The sequence below is a fragment of the Phalacrocorax carbo genome, chromosome 4 (assembly GCF_963921805.1).
Source record: "Phalacrocorax carbo chromosome 4, bPhaCar2.1, whole genome shotgun sequence".
NCBI classification, from domain to species: domain Eukaryota; kingdom Metazoa; phylum Chordata; class Aves; order Suliformes; family Phalacrocoracidae; genus Phalacrocorax; species Phalacrocorax carbo.
Genome location: NC_087516.1, coordinates 53,151,168 through 53,167,376, shown reverse-complemented (window position 1 = coordinate 53,167,376; position 16,209 = coordinate 53,151,168). Strand labels below are relative to the sequence as shown.

General features: G+C 45.9%; 1 protein-coding gene across 1 annotated transcript in view; it reads right to left on the bottom strand.

Moving 5' to 3' along the window:
* Positions 1-15,080, bottom strand: part of SMARCAD1 (SWI/SNF-related, matrix-associated actin-dependent regulator of chromatin, subfamily a, containing DEAD/H box 1) — a 48,916-nt gene extending 33,836 nt beyond the window's left edge. Inside the window, exons 1-3 of the mRNA XM_064449963.1 lie at positions 14,851-15,080; positions 14,304-14,574; positions 395-569 (exon numbers count right to left, since the gene is read on the bottom strand). Coding sequence (XP_064306033.1) covers positions 395-569; positions 14,304-14,505 — 377 coding nt within the window. The 5' untranslated portion in view covers positions 14,506-14,574; positions 14,851-15,080. The remainder of the gene's footprint in view (positions 1-394; positions 570-14,303; positions 14,575-14,850) is intronic.
* Between the last annotated feature and the right edge of the window lie 1,129 nt (positions 15,081-16,209).

Below are 16,209 nucleotides of genomic sequence, written 5' to 3'. Positions count from 1 at the left end.
TACTACGCACTGAATCTACTTGATTTTCTGTCCACTACAGCTTCACAAAAAAAAACCCAAACCAAGCTAAAATCAACTCCAGTTTAGTTTAAAACTAACAAAGCAAATATTTTATGGTTAAGCTTTCAAGTGCCATTAAAAGGACTTCAGATGGGCAAATGCACAAACGTGTAATGAACATCACACGTACAGAACTCCTCCCTTGTGTCTTCTCTGAGAAAATGGCATAAAAGCTGGAATCTTCTTCCCTGGAAATCCAGTAAAGGTTAGTTAGGGGCAGGTAAATGACAAACCAGTAAACCAGAACCTAGCCTCCGATTTTCAATTCAGTATCTCTATTTAGAACATCACATCAGGTTGCACAAACATTACAGAAAACTGGCTTAAAGCATACATTACAGCCGTGTCTCTCCTTGGAGCCCTGTTTTCTTTCGCAGTGCTGAAGTTTCTTGGTTCGTCATCTTCACTGTCTGAAGACAAATCTAGGAACTGTACCCCTCTTTGATGCTTGAAATAAGATTGTGTCCTTGTCCTCTTGGCTTCAGGAGTTTCTGGGATGGCAGAGTACCCTGTGCAAGCCGTTTCAATAGGAGAAAAGACAGGAGACAATGACTTATGACTTCAAATATTTATCTGTATGTAGAGCATCAGAGAGCTATGATTTCTTCCTTACACACAGCAACAATTTAAACAGAACTCACATCCTTATGCATGGAAAATTCCCGTTAGCTGTATTCCTTAAAGCAGTAACTTACCTGGCAAAAGATCCTCAGCCCTCTTACATCCAACAATTTTTATACCACAAAAACTTAAGAGATCATGTATTTTAGGTTAATAACTACTTAAATACATTTTTATTTTTCAAAAAAATTAATAACCAGCAAAATCCTCTGCACTACTTCCAGGCTGATTAGGACATGGATAGAAACATACTGGTGTATCTGATGGCTGATTTATGACCTGCTTGTCTTGATAGCTTTTCAGAAAGGCAACATCAGTGTTATACTGCAGATTAGAAAACTACTCCAAGGAGCCTGACAGGCAAGGTGCAACTCCTATAGAGATATAATGTATTTAGCCAGTCTTTTCCACATTATGCTCCAGATGATTCTTAACAAGGAAACTTAGCATACAGAAGGGTGCTTCGTGTTATATACAAAGCATCAGGATATACAGAATCTATATATAATCAGGTTATGTCACTGACGACATCTCAAATCATATACTACCTTCAATGACACTTGCAAAATTGACCCACTATACATGCATTAGCATGTTCAGAACTGGAAAGTTAATACACGCTTGTAAGACAACCAAAAGCACAAGAAGCCAGTCTATTAATATAATTCCTGAATTAGTCATGAATAATGCATGACTAAGTCGCCCAATCTCAGCTACACCCGAAATCAATCCCATGCACATAACTAGACAAGAAAAACATGACCACACAGGGAAATCTACACAAAACCTGACATACAAAATAGGTCTTGAACCTGAAGCAAAGAAAGGATTAGAACACTGTAGAACAAAATCAAGAAGCCTACGCTTTATTAGGCTTTGCTCTCTCACCCTCTTTCAGCGCAGTACCAAGTGTAGCTAAGGCACAGCATGCTCTAACTGCATATATTATGTATTTCAAAGTGGTTCCAACTAAAACTCAGATACTCCCATATACAGCTGGGCAAGGTAAAACACGTGGTTCAATCCATTGCCTGCAGAGGCTAGAAGTGTCCCACTACCACCTTTAGAAAACCCTATGAATAAAAAAAACAAAACAATTTCTAGTTGATACATGTGGACTTGAATGTGTAGCTTCCAGCTCTTCTGTCTTTAAACCTGCATTAAAGAGAACTAAATACTTCAACGCAACTGCTGCCTCTTAAGCATGCTATTTCCTGTTAATAATAGAAGAAAAGCACTCAAGGCGTTTTGCAAAAAGGTATGAGCCAAGAACCGTACCTAGCCTGACCTAGTGCAGCAGCCGCACACATTGAAGACTTCATTCCTTTCTACTACTATACCATGTTTACCGCCAGTGCTGGAAAGAAAGCATAGCTGGTTAGCTGAGTAATTTTGTTTAAGACCAGACAAATTATGTACCCTGGAGGCATACGACTGAAGAGAGAAAGAAGAATACACAGAGCAGAGAATGTGACAGCTGCAGAGAGCACTTTCTGTATAAAAGTAATCTTGCAGAAAATAAATTTAAAATAACTCACTGTGGCAGCATGTATTGGGTTTGTGAGGCAAGGTTTTGGTAGCAGCAGGGCTACAGGGGTGGCTTCTGTAAGCAGCTGCTAGAAGCTTCCCCCGTATCTGACACAGCTAATGCCAGCTGGCTCCAAGACAGACCCACTGCTGGCCAAGGCTGAGCCCATCAGCAATGGTGGTAGTGCCTCTGGGATAATGTATTTAAGAAGAAGGAACAAAAAAAACCTGCGTAAATGCAGCCAGAGAAAGGAGTGAGAATATGTGAGAGACACAACTCTGCAGACACCAAGGTCAGTGAAGAAGGAGCAGCAGAAGAGGTTCTCCAGGGTCTGGAACAGATTCCCCTGCAGCCCATGGTGAAGACCATGGTGAGGCAGGCTGTCCCCCTGCAGCCCAGGGACGTTAGTCATGCAGCAGATATCCATCTGCAGCCTGTGGAGGACCCCACGCCAAAGCGGGCGGATGCTCCCGACGGAGGCTGTGACCCTGTGGGAAGCCCACACTGGAGCAGGCTCCTGGCAGGACCTGTGGACCCATGGAGAGAAGAGCCCACACTGGAACAGGTTTGCTGGCAGGACTTGTGACCCTGCGGGGGACCCACACTGGAGCAGTCTGTTCCTCAAGGACTGCACCCCATGGAAAGGGCCCATACTGGAACAGTTCGTGAAGAATTGTAGCCCATGGGAAGGGCCCACGTTGGAGAAGTCCACGGAAGACTGTCTCCTGTGGGAGGGACCCCACATGGGAGCAAGGGAAGAGCATGAGGAGTCCTCCCCTGAGGAGGAAGGAGCAGCAGAGACAACATGTGATGAACTGGCCACAACCCCCATTCCCTGTCCCCCTGCGCCACTGAGGGGGAAGGAGGTAGAGAAAAATCGGCAGTGAGGTTAAGCCTGAGAAGAAGGGAAGGGTGGGGGAAGGTGTTTTAAGATTGATTTTATTTCTCATTACCCTACTTTGTTTTGATTAGTAATAAATTAAGGTAATTTCCCCAAGTCAAGCCTGTTTTGCCTGCGATGGTAACTGCTGAGTGATCTCTCCCTGTTCTTATCTTGACTCACGAGCCTTTTGTCACATTTTCTCTCCCCCTGTCCAGCTGGGGAAGGGAGTGATAGAGCAGCTTTGGTGGGCACCTGGCATCCAGCCAGAGTCAACCCACCACACAGCATTTGGTAGAAACAAAGACAAATCATAAAAGTACAAGTAATTTGCTGACAAAGGAAACTGCCAGGTGATACCGCTTTGAAAGGTAAAAGTACCCAATAAACTAAAAAAATATGGTACCAAGTGTTACACAGTACACTACTGAAAAGGAAGAAAACTTGAAAATGGAGCTTAACACTAGTTAAAGGGATGGGAGTGAGCGTAACTCAGCCTTCTTTAATATCCATGAGGAAATGTAAATAAGGGTTCAACGACAGTTTAAAAAAAGCAATGGTTGAAGCCTTAAGTCTTCAGATGACCTTAGCTATACATAAGAAAAATGCTATCAAAAACATAAAACACACTTCTAACCAGGCATTAGTCCATCAGTTTGAAAACAGAGGAGTGAGAAGAAGGAAGAACACATAATTATCATTATCTCAGCTTTTAATTCATGAAAGAACATCAGTCTGACAGGGAATTAGTTACAACAAGTAAGAATTGTCTTGTTTTGGCATCCTGTTTCAGTAGGAAAACCCATATTTTAATTTCCATCTAAAAAACTCTATAATCTGGCATTTCCATATTTTTAACTGACCAGTTTAATAAGAAGGGGTTTGTCTTTCATCCCAGAGAAGAATCTGCTTAGGATCATGGAATCATTAAGGTTGAGAAAGACTTCTAAGATCAAGTTCAACTGTCAACCCAACACCACCATGCCTCTTAAACCATGCCCTCAAGTGCAACATCTATACGTTTTTTGAACACCCCCAGGGATGCTGACTCCACCACCTCTCTGGGCAGTCTGTTCCAATGCTTTACCACTCTTTCAGTAATGAAATTTTTCCTAATATCCAATCTAAACCTGCCCTGATGCAATTTGAGGCCATTTCCTCTCGTTCTATCACTAGTGACCTGGAAGAAGAGACCAACACCCACCTCACTAAAACCTCCTTTCAGGTAGTTGTAGAGAGCGAGAAGGTCTCCCCTCAGCCTCCTCTTCTCCAGGCTAAATAACACAGTTCCCTTGACCACTCCTCATAAGACCTGCTCTCCAGACCCTTCACCAGCTTCGTTGCCCTTCTCTGGACACGCTCCAGCACATCAATGTCCCTCTTGTAGTGAGGGGCCCAAAACTAAACAGAGCATTCGCAGTGTGGCCTCACCAGTGCCGAGTACAGGGGCACGATCACTTCTCTACTCCTGCTGGCCACACTATTCCTGATACAAGCCAGGACGCTGTTGGCCTTCTTGGCCACCTGGGCACACTGCTGGCTCATGTTCAGCCAGATGTCGACCAACAACCCCAGGTCCTTCTCCGCCGGGCAGCTCTCCAGCCACTCTTCCCCAAGCCTGGAGTGTTGCATGGGGTTGTTGTGACCCAAGTGCAGGACCCAGCACTGAGCCTTGTTGAACCCCAGTTGGCCTCAGCCCATCAATCCAGCTTGTCCAGATCCCTCTGCAGAGCCTTCCTACCCTCAAGCAGATCGACACTCCTGCCCAACTTGGTGTTGCCTGCAAACTTGCTGAGGGTGCACTTGATTCCCCCATCCAGGTCATTGGTAAAGATATTAAACAAGACTGGCCCCAAAACTGAGCCCTGGGGAACCCCACCTGTGACTGGTCGCCAACTAGATTCACCACAACTCTCTGGGCTTGGCCATCCAGCCAGTTTTTTATACAGGGAAGAGTGCGCCCCTCCAAGCCATGAGCCACCAGGTTCCCAGGTGATCAGCAAGTTTTACCTCCTATCTGCTGCTGCCACCCAGCCCACACTCATTTCACTGCTCCAGAACCAGGGGCACACAAACAACAGCCACCTCCTGCTCCCCTCCTGGCTCATCAGGACAAAGGTCCAGTGGCAGCAAACACACGCAGGCACACCAGGGACCCATTCAGTCGCTGGCCTTAGACATCCAGTCCACCCAGGATGGAGCCCCAGTCTCCTCACTTGCTGGCACCAGAGCCCCCAGGGCCCATGCCCCACTCCAGTTGTCAGCACAGACCCCCATGCACAGGCTCACCATGGATCTCTCCACCCCGTAGCCAGTGGCTGGCAGGGGGTCCCCTTGTTTCGGCCTGTCCCACACACAAATGGGCGACTCAGACCCTCTGGTCCCTCCTTGGCTTCCCACACTGTTTCACCTGCTTGCTGGCTCATCCCCTGGTACCCCCAACTCCCTCTGCAGTGGCTGTACATGGGGGTGGCACCACATACACAGTCCTCCATGGCCCATGCTGGCTGTCACTTGATTTTCCACTCACTTTGGTCCCTCCAGCTGCTGGCATGCCAGGCACATGGGACCCTGGTCCTCATGCCAGCTGCTGGCACTTAGACCCCCATGCACACAGAACTGATTCCCCTCACCCAGAAAAGTAGCTAGAAGAGGATTTTAACAAGAAGACAGGACTATGGTGATCACAAACAGGGCATGGCCAGACAAGCCTACTGACCTGTCTACATTTAACTGACCCGTTATCCCCTTAACCCTCTGTCTTCCCCACATTGTTCCTCTTCAAACACTCTGATCCCTCCCATTCCCCACCTTAATTCCTCCCCTTAAACATCCCATACAAACCTAAAAAGCTCTTACTTGCATTTCATAAAACCCATACTGCCAGAGGTAGCAATCCCCCTCAGTCTGAATGGTGCTCCCAACAGCCTTGCTGTTGACTCATGGGGCTGACAGCCCTCCTGTGACAGCCCTGGGAGAAGCCAGGGCAAGGGACATTCCTCCCATTAGGTTATTCAGGCTCCTTCATCCACCACTGTGGCTCTGTGCAAAGATGAGCTTTCTACCCTGTGACAAGACACAACAAAACCCACCTATGTGGCTTGTATCGAACAAACAGAAGGTCCCCACTGTTGATAGCATCTGATTTATAAGAAGATGGGTGAGAACACAGCAAGAGAGAACAGCTAGAAGAGACCCCACAATTAGAGAAAGAAGAGTTATGGTTTATTAAGAGCCTCAGTGAAGGGCAACAGACAATAATATACCCTGAACTGGGGTGGTGGATGGGTGAAAAAAGTCTCCACAAATTTCCTACACCAAAGAGCTTTGAATCATGAATAAGAAAGCTGACCAAAACCATTACACAGGGGAGGTACAGGAGAGTCAGCTAAAAAACTCCTGGGAGAGTTGAGTTTTAATGATAGAACTGTCAGTGTAAGTCCTCATACAAAAGGATTTTACATCCTTACAACACAAATACAGCACCATAAGCATCCTCTCTGCTCCATCAGTCCTTTCCTAAAACTCACGTACCTGTAATCCAAGCACCAGTGGTGCCTTCTCAGCAGCTAACTCTGGCACTAAAAGTAGTTTATTTCAGCTGGAAATAAAGGTAGTTTCTTCTGCCTCTGTTCACTAATGTAGAAACTTGCTGAGCCAAGTTACTACAGAGCATAATACCAGTTTTCAAAGCTGATTTGCCAGCAGAGATTAGACACAGGAAGATGCTAGAATAAATTCACCTGATAATCAAATGCAGAATTGAGCAGAAGTGTAGAAATGGAGTATAATTCCTTCATCTGTGAGAAAAGGCTTCAATTTTAGTTGTTATGATAAAAATCTAAACCTTTTCTATCACTTTCAAGCCATGACAGAGGATTATGGTAACGATTTTTAGAAGAGGCAGAAGTCTCACTTTGCAAAGTAATCTTGTTATCTTGAAAAACCCATACATGTGTAAACATAGGAGGGCCTAAAAATTACTAGTTCTGAAGCAGTAGCATACTGTCCAAAGACAGGCCTCCCTGCAACCGAGACCAACATGTTGGCAGTAGCAAGCTCCTCAGTGGTACCTTCTTTTATCCATGCATGTTTAGAAGGAGTTGTGTTGTCCTCGACACAGTTCCTTTGCTTGATCTGAAAACCGTGTAAGTTTTCAGATGAATACAGGAGAAGGGCAAGAGACACCTCTGGGAGTGTATCAAACATTTTTATGTTTAAATCTAATACAGATGTAGGCAAATTTATTTCAGCAATTCCTCTCTAGCAAAGAGAAATAAAGCAAAAAAATTCTGCAGGTTATCAAGTTGGACTAGCTGAGCAAGGGCTGTCACAATAGGACAGAAATATGAGATGCATAAGATGATGTGAATGAAAATATCAAAACCAGTCTATAAGAAACATGAGAAGTTCACATCTCTGCTGAATTAACAGAATTGATCAAGCCAGTTTTCATGATCTTTGCCATGTAGGTTAGCCCATATTCCAAATATATTCCTCCTGCAAGTAGTATGACATGCAAGTGACAGGTACTCATGACAGCTTTGTTAAGAGGCATCCTTACGACTTTTTTAAAAGGAAAGTTTACAAAAACAACATGGTCTTACAAATTATTTTATTCTTTAAAATATAAACCTTGGAAGAAGTTTAAATGAGTATTTACTGTTTCACTTGATGACTTATTTTATTTTTACTTTAAATAGTAATTGCTGTCCATTCTTTGTGACAACTCCTAACTCTTATACCTATGAAATGCTGAGTTGCCTGGAAAAAAGTATTCTCCCTCTCAAAAAAGCAACCAGCAGTATTTCCTTCTCCCCCTCCTACACCTATTCCACTGAGCTGAATCCCTTATTAATGGGCAGGTGGTACAGGCAGAAATCACATATGTAATAAGAAGTCCTCGTATTTAGAGGAAATTATAACTTTGTGGATAGCAACAGAATAAACAGTTATTGCCACAGCATGTAATTGTTGGAGGCAGAATTTCCTGGTTATAAGCAATTAAAAAGGACTATTGAAGAATGCCTGCAATCATCAGACTGGTGTTTAACTCTAAGGCCAGAAATAAGTACCCCTGTCTGGAGGTGTAAATGACAAAAACAAAACCCTACAACTGATTTTTGCTTTCGTACAAAGAGACTGCATGAGAATAACCAGATCAAACTATATATTATATGGAGACTGTGTTAAGTTACAGATGAAGGTATTCAAATGCAACTGTTTTCATAGTGTTACAGCAAATATTTTGTTTAGCTTAGTCAGTAAATTCACAGCTTCGACCACTCTTGAAAGAACTTGACCTTGAAATTTTTTTTTTTTAAATCATACTCACTCAGTCTTTCAGGAAGCATATACCTAGTGCAGAGCCAAAATACACTGCCCTATAATTCTAAATATAGCCTCCTACACATGCCACACATCACACTCAGGGAAAGCCAACCTCTTCTCTCCCAGATAAAAACAAAACTGGGGTAATACATAGAGGCTTACCACATTTACTGACGCTGCACAATAAACATTGTCAAATGGAAAGTAATTTCCACCTAGTTTTGGAAAGCAGTACCAAATGCATGCTGCTCAGGTCTACAAGCTAATTAATACTCCATTTTCAAAGGAAAGCCTTTTTCATTTGCTAGAATAATCCCAGATATCAGTGTTACTCTAGGGTGCTCCTTAAACAGGCTATTTTAAAATGATGATTACTTCAACATATCTTCTCATGAATCCTCAGAAAAGTTCACTAGGTACTGCAGTCATTACTTTTTTCCAGAAATGCTTTAAGCAGAATTATACTCTATGAACTGTGACATAAGCAAGACACATGACTTCCTCAGATCATAAAGAAAGTGACAACAGACAGGAACAAAAAAAAAGCAGTCCCAGTGCAAGTGAATGATGTGACACTCTGAACATCGTAACCTGAAAGTGCAGTCACTTGGGTTATTTAAATTGTACAGAGAGAATATCAAAAACCCCAACCACCAATAACAGGATTATATATAGTAGTTTAGTTTCATCTGCAACTTTTATTTCAATTCATTGTTGAAGCTTTGTAAGCGTGTTTTTTGAATACAAGTCTCGGTTTGAATTCATCATGGTAATTATTCCAATTTAAGTAGTTCTAATACAGTTCTGCTCCATTTCTATAATTGGAATAATCTCATTATCTCAGCACACCAGGCTATTTACATAATTTGAAACATCTAATTGAAAATTAAGAAGATAGCTTCACTGTTTTCTTAGACTGACAGAAGCCAAATGCATGTATTATTTAGTAAATACCAATTTTTACAGAAAATTGTAGTAACCCACTCCAATGCATTTTTCCAACTCTTTAGAAAGGTATCTTTCAGACACAATTTGATAACTGCCCCCGCAGTTGGTTTCTACCCCTCAGTTAAACAGCATTCAGAACTACCACCTACAACTTGGCTGCAAAATCACTGCAAGCCTGTGAAATTCTGAATATATAAAACTGTATAAAGACAACAAATTCTTCTGGCCATCATCCTACAAATTGCTTATTGAAGTGTAAGGTATGCATGTTCAATACAAAGCAACAAGAAGCATTACGTATGTACATACCCAGGGTGCAGAACAATCTATCAACATTAGTTTGTTCTGGGAGAACAAAACAAAACAGCATAGCTAAGATAATGGTGTTTTATGACACAACAGACATCACGTGACTATTTTTTCTAAGATGAAAGAAATTAAAACAATCATATTTTGTTAGATGCATATTTTGGGACACGTGACAAACCAGAAATCCAAAGAAATCCCTAGGAAATTACACTGAACCATTTGTGCTCCTGAAGGAAAAAGTCTGATTTCAAAATTCTTTTTATGTACACAGTACAACTGTGTGATACCAAATGAAATAGGACCAAAAAAACCCATCAGCTATTTAGTAATTTTTTTGTTTGCATAACTGAAAAAGAACACACTGTTCTTGTTTCCCAAGTTTCATGTACCAATATTTTGTGAATCCACTGTGTTTATCTACAGAAGAAATAAAAGTAATTGTTCTCCTCACATGATTATTGAGCATTAGGGCAAGTTATTTTTTGTTAAATTGGTGTAAAATGCTACTAATACAAAAGAACTCCATACTTTGACTTTTATATTTAGCAGTACAGCGAGCACACAGTGCCACAAGCTGGTTATCTCTGTATCTTTTCCACAATAATACAAGATAAAAAACAAATAGCTGCCCAGTTTATTTGACCCAATGCAAGAAATCTTCTGTCATCCTAACGCTAATTAGGAAACAAGGAGGGCAGGCATCTACCAATCAAGTCTAATTTCCTGTTTTACATTTAAGTGTCTCATATCCTGCAGACGAAATTTGAGTGTTTTCTTTTCAGTTAACTTCTATAGATGTAGTATCAACAGGTGAGAAGGCTGAGGTACTCAACTTTTTTGCCTCAGTCTTCCCTGGTAACCTGTCTCCTCACCCCTCCCAAGCCGATGGACCACAGGATGGAGAACAGGGGGATAAAGCCCTTCCCACTGTGAGGGAAGATCACATTCATGACTGTCTGAGGAACCTGGATGTGCACAAGTCTATGGGACCTGATGAACTGTATCCCAAAGTCCTGAGGGAATTGGCTGATGGAGTTGTTAAGCCACTCTCCATGGTATTTGAAAAGTCATGGCAGTCAAGCGAAGTCCCTGGAGACTGGAAAAAGGGAAACATTGCACCCATCTTTTAAAAGGGTAGAAAGGAGGACCGAGGGAACTACCGATCTGTCAGCCTCACCTCTGTGCCTTGGAAGATCATGGAACAGATCCTCTTAGAAGCTATGCTAAAGCACATGGACGACAGGGAGGTGATCCGAGGCAGCCAGCATGGCTTCACCAAGGGCAAGTCCTGCCTGACCAACCTAGCGGCCTTCTGTGATGGAGTGACTACATCAGTGGACAAGGGAAGAGCTATGGATGTCATCTATCTAGACTTCTGTAAGGCCTCTGACATGGTCCCCCCACAGCATCCTTCTCTCTAAACTGGAGAGATATGGATTTGATGGGTGGACTGTTTGGTAGATAAGGAACTGGCTGGATGGTCACATCCAGAGGGTAGTGGTCAATGGGTCAATATCCAGATGGAGACCGGTAATGAGTGGTGTCCCTCAGGGGTCTGTACTGGGACAGGTACTATTTAATATCTTCATTAATGACACAGACAGTGGGATCAAGTGCACCCTCAGCAAGTTTGCTGCTGACACCAAGCTGAGCAGTCCAGTTGATACACCAGAAGGATGCGGTGTCATCTGGAGAGACCTGGACAAGCTGTAGAGGTGGGCCTGTGAGAACCTCATGAGGTTCAACAAGGCCAAGTGCAAGGTCCCGCACCTGGGTCGGGGCAACCCCCAGTATCAACACAGGCTGGGGGATGAAGAGATTGAGAGCAGCCCTGCAGAGAAGGACTGTGGAGTACTGGTGAACAAAAAGCTGGTCATGAGCCAACAATGTGTGCTCACAGCCCAGAAGGCCAGCTGTATCCTGGGCTGCATCAAAAGCAGCGCGGCCAGCAGGTCAAGGGAGGTGATCCTGCCCTTCTACTCCGCTCTGGTGAGACCCCACCTGCAGTGCTGTGTCCAGCTCTGGAGCCCTCAGCACAGGAAGGACATGGACCTGTTGGAGCAGGTCCAGAGGAGGGCCACAAAAATGACCTGAGGTCTGGAGCACCTCTCCTATGAGGACAGGCTGAGAGAGTTGGGGTGGTTCAGCCTTGAGAAGGCTGCGGGGAGACCTTATTGCGGCCTTTCTGTACTTAAAGGGGGACTATAGGTAGGATGGGGGTAACCTCTTAAGCAAGGCCTGTTGTGACAGGACATAAAGGAGGGTAGATGTAGACTGGATATAAGGAAGAAAATTTTTTACACTGAGGGTGGTAAAACACTGGAGCAGGTTGCCCAGAGAGGTGGTAGATGCCCCATCCATGGAAACATTCAAGGTCAGGCTGGACGGGGCTCTGAGTAACCTGATCTAGTGAAAGATGTCCCTGCTCACTGCAGGGGGGGTTAGACTAGATGACCTGTAAAGGTCCCTTCCAACCTAACACTTACAAAGAATCATATGAATCATGGAATGGTTAATTTTGTTTTTTAAATGGTTAATTAATTCCTTTAAATGGGTTAGAGAACAATGATGTGCAAATAAGTGAAAAAGAGTCACCATCCCACACCATCTTCTTTAAACACTCAACATCTGTGAAAGATGAAACGTTACGTAAATGCTAAGTACTAGTAATCACAACTCCATCTTAAATATTAGTACCCCAGTTCTACATCAGCATCTGTGCACATGAACTCTTATTTAAGTTAGCTACTTGCTGCAATTTTGTCTGCACTTACACTGTTTTACTGGTAGCTACTGCCATCTCCCACTAGTTTTCTTCACAATTACTTAGCCTTGTGGAAAAAAACAGCTCATCTTCCAGGCTGTCCTTCATCTTTCCTTTTATTACCTCATATCTAAACTCATACTCGTGCCTCTAAATTGGATATTACATTCCGCCTCCTCGTCAGTCCTACCCCTGTAGGATATAAGCCAAGGGAGACCAGTATTTTGGAAAACAAACAGGCTCCAAAGTTTGTTGGCCTTGGTAGTTATAGTCTGCCTACATGCTTCCACTGACAAGGTCAAGGGCACAGGCAGATTAACAGGAAAATATAATAATATTTTTAAAAATCAGAAAGCCATGGAACAAGCAGCACCATCCATTACTTCACGTGTTCACAATCCAAGAAGAATACCTGCACTCAGTAACTCTACACTGCACAAGGCGGTGACTTATCACAAGCAAGACACCGCCACCTGTTCTAAAGTGCGCTTCTGTAGAGTGCCCTTTTTTTCATGCAATCCATTAAATAACGCACACACGCAGAAGCCACAACTAACAGCTGCTTGCTTCTTGTGCTAAGTTCTCCCTGCAACCAAAACAACCTCTCTGTTAGTGGACAGACTACTTAACTCCAGACCGGCAACTCTCAAGCCAAGACTTAAAGGATTTTTGTTGTTTTTTAAACATAAAGCACTGATTGATATTTACTAATGTAAACACGAGAGCACTCCTGTCAACTGAAAACAGTCAAATTGCACAAAACCAAAATTCACAGGATAGCAAATATCAATCTACTGTAATACTGATTTGGCTCACCTTTAAAAGAAGAATTTCTCCTTGTACATGAAAGGTTCTGTTATCATATAGATAAGGTACTGCAATAAACTGCCTTCCACCAAGGGAAAGCTGTACGCAAAACAAATGTAGTTAAACAACGCCGACCAATATCGTTGCTCTGTTACTGGCTGAATACATAGTCAAAGTCTGTCCAATCTCTCCAATAACACTTGTATCCTGACATCTGTATCAAAAGTTGTATGCAATGCCCCAATAGTATAAAATAATCAGCAACAAGTAATTTTTGTTCTTCTATTCTTACTCCTTCAGTAACAGGAAAGCTACTGGTGGATGTGATTATACAGTTGACAGCCCTTACAGTTGTTTATTAGTATCAGCTGATGAATCCAAACAGAAACAGCACATCTCTAGCGTATCAGCCAAACAAACCAATAATTACTACACAGGCAAGTTTTTCACACTTCCAAAAAACCCACAAGCTACTGTGAAAAAGAGAGTACAAACACTGCTACAAAACCATTAACACAATCAGCTTAAGAGAATCAGCAGCAGGTTTCTCAGGTCTTTACAAAACCAGGCCCAACTGAAAATAAACTGTTTTCTTCTTTTCAGTTTTATCTGTCAAGTTCCACATTGCGTTAGCCTGGGCCTCTAGTGAAAAATCTATGTGTATCATTGCATTTATCACACAACTAAAGGTCGGGGTTTTTCTTCCTTTGAAAACCCTGAGATGCTACGTTAGCGTAAAATAAGTATGAGTAAAGATAATTAACAAATAGGAAGGAATAACATATTTTAAACAGATAAATCATAGCTGAAAAACATCATTTCAGCTTTAGTTACCAGAGGGTTTCTGACCTGACTGTAAGCGCACAGGTTCGATGAGAGCAAGCGCCATTACAAAGAAGGTAACTTTTGTGGAAACCGCTGTGAAGTACTTGTGCATAGAAAAGCACATTTGTAAAACAAGGAAAGAGGGGGAAAAAAAGCCAAAATACAATAATTATTTTATTTCTAGAAGTGACTTGCACCGCTGTTACACCACATGCAAACAGCTGACTCACCAGTTATCTCCGCCGCATCCGAAGCTGGAGTATCTGGCCTGTTGCTGTCGTCCGTAGCTTCGTCCTCCTCGCCGCCAGCAGCGGCACCCGCGGCGGCAGAGCTGCCGGGCCGCGCCGGGGCCGCCGAAGGAGACACGGTTTCCTGCGCCGCGTTTCTGCTCTTCCTCTCAAAGCGAAAGCGGTCCAAGTTGTAGAGACTCATGTTCCCCCGCTACGGCGCCGGTCTGCGGGAGGGGCGGCGGGCTCGGCCGGCGGTTTCTGTGGGGAGAGGCTGGAAGGGGGAACACGCGGCGCATCAGACACGGCTCAGAACGACGCCGGCGAGGTGACCGGGGGGGGGTGGGGGGGTGGCGGGAAGGAGGGCCCCGCTAACCGGGCGCGTATCCCCGTTCCCAGGGAAACGGGCGGCCGGCGGCGCTGTCGGGCGGCGGGAGGCACCTGCCCGCCCGCCGCTCCGCTCCCGGTCCCCTCCCGTTCCCGCGGCACCCTCCGTCCCCGCGACGGCCGCCGCCCCCCGGGACCCTGCACCGACGGGCCCCGCACCCACCTGCCGCGCGCCGCAGCCGGCACCGGGGGGGCCGCGGGCGGGCGAGGGACGGAGGGAGAGGGAGCGGCAGCGACACGGGCCGGGCCGGGCCGAGCCCCGAGGCACCCGGCGGCCGCCGCGGCGGCGGGGACGGAAGGAGGGGGCGGAGGGGAGCACAACGCTCCCCGATAGCGGCGGCAACAACCCGCTCCCTGCAGAGCTGATGCGCGGTGGCGTCGGCGCTTCGCTATGACGTCACAGTCCCATTCTCCGCCAATCACCTCGCCCGGATGGCGCGCGCGGGCGCGTGCGCCTTGGCGGTTCTTACCTCGCGAGCGGCGCGAGTTGGTTCCCTGCCCGCGCGCGGGGTGAATGCCGGTCCCTGCGGGGGCGGGGGGGAGCGGGGCGGCGGCGGCGGCTTCACGGGGGCCCCGTGTGGGGGGAGCGGGGCTCCCCGTGGGGCGGTGCCTCCTCCGGGGGCCGGGCTCGCCCCGCCGCCTCGCGCAGCGGCGCTGCCGCGGGGGCAAAGCGGGTTTGCAGCTTCCCGCCCCCGGCACGGCGCGAGCGCCGTTGTGACGGCGAGTGGGCGCGTGCTCCTCTGCCACCACCAACCCCCACCCCGCGGCTGAAAACTTGGGGGGGGGGGGGGGGGGGGGGGCTGCGAAAAGACCGTCATAAAAGCTCTAGAGCCCTAAACCACAGGACTTAAGGCAGTGCTCAGCCTGGGTTCCTCAACACGCCTCCAGGACTGCGTCCCTTTGGCAGGACAGATGGGAAAAACCACTCCTTTGGAAGTGTCGGGTCAGGAGCCGCTGCCTCAGTCCGGATTTCACTTCACGCCACGTGGCAGCGGCGCGCGTGCGGCGTGGTCCGTGCGGGCAAAGGCCCGCGGGGTTAGCTGGCCTGGCGCGGAGAACGTTGCCAGGGTTGAAACGGTGTCCTTAAGTACCGTAAGCGGCAGAGAGGTACTGAAAGTACATTTGCACATCTGTCCTTCAAACACGAGCCACCTGTGAAACAAAGCGCTTCAAGGCCTGGCAGAAACAAACAAGGATTATACTGTGGAGCCAGGTGCAACAGCTATTAAAAACGTTTTGGAGAGGTTGTGCTAGCTAACAGAAAAACAGAAGAAAAGCCACTTCCCCATCTGTCGCGCCAGCTCTGCAGCGCCGGGCTCGCAGAGAGCTCCTGCACCATTGACATTATTTGCCATTTAAATTGCAGTAGCCCGAACGCGGAGGCGAGGGTCGTGGCTGTACTGTGCTGGGTTATGTGCAGCTGTGAGCGTTACTGCCAGGCGGCTGGGCTGAGGCAGGGCTGGCTGCGTTGTCTGACAAACTTGCTACAGCCTGAATGCTGGAGGTGATCCAGGTATTTCCA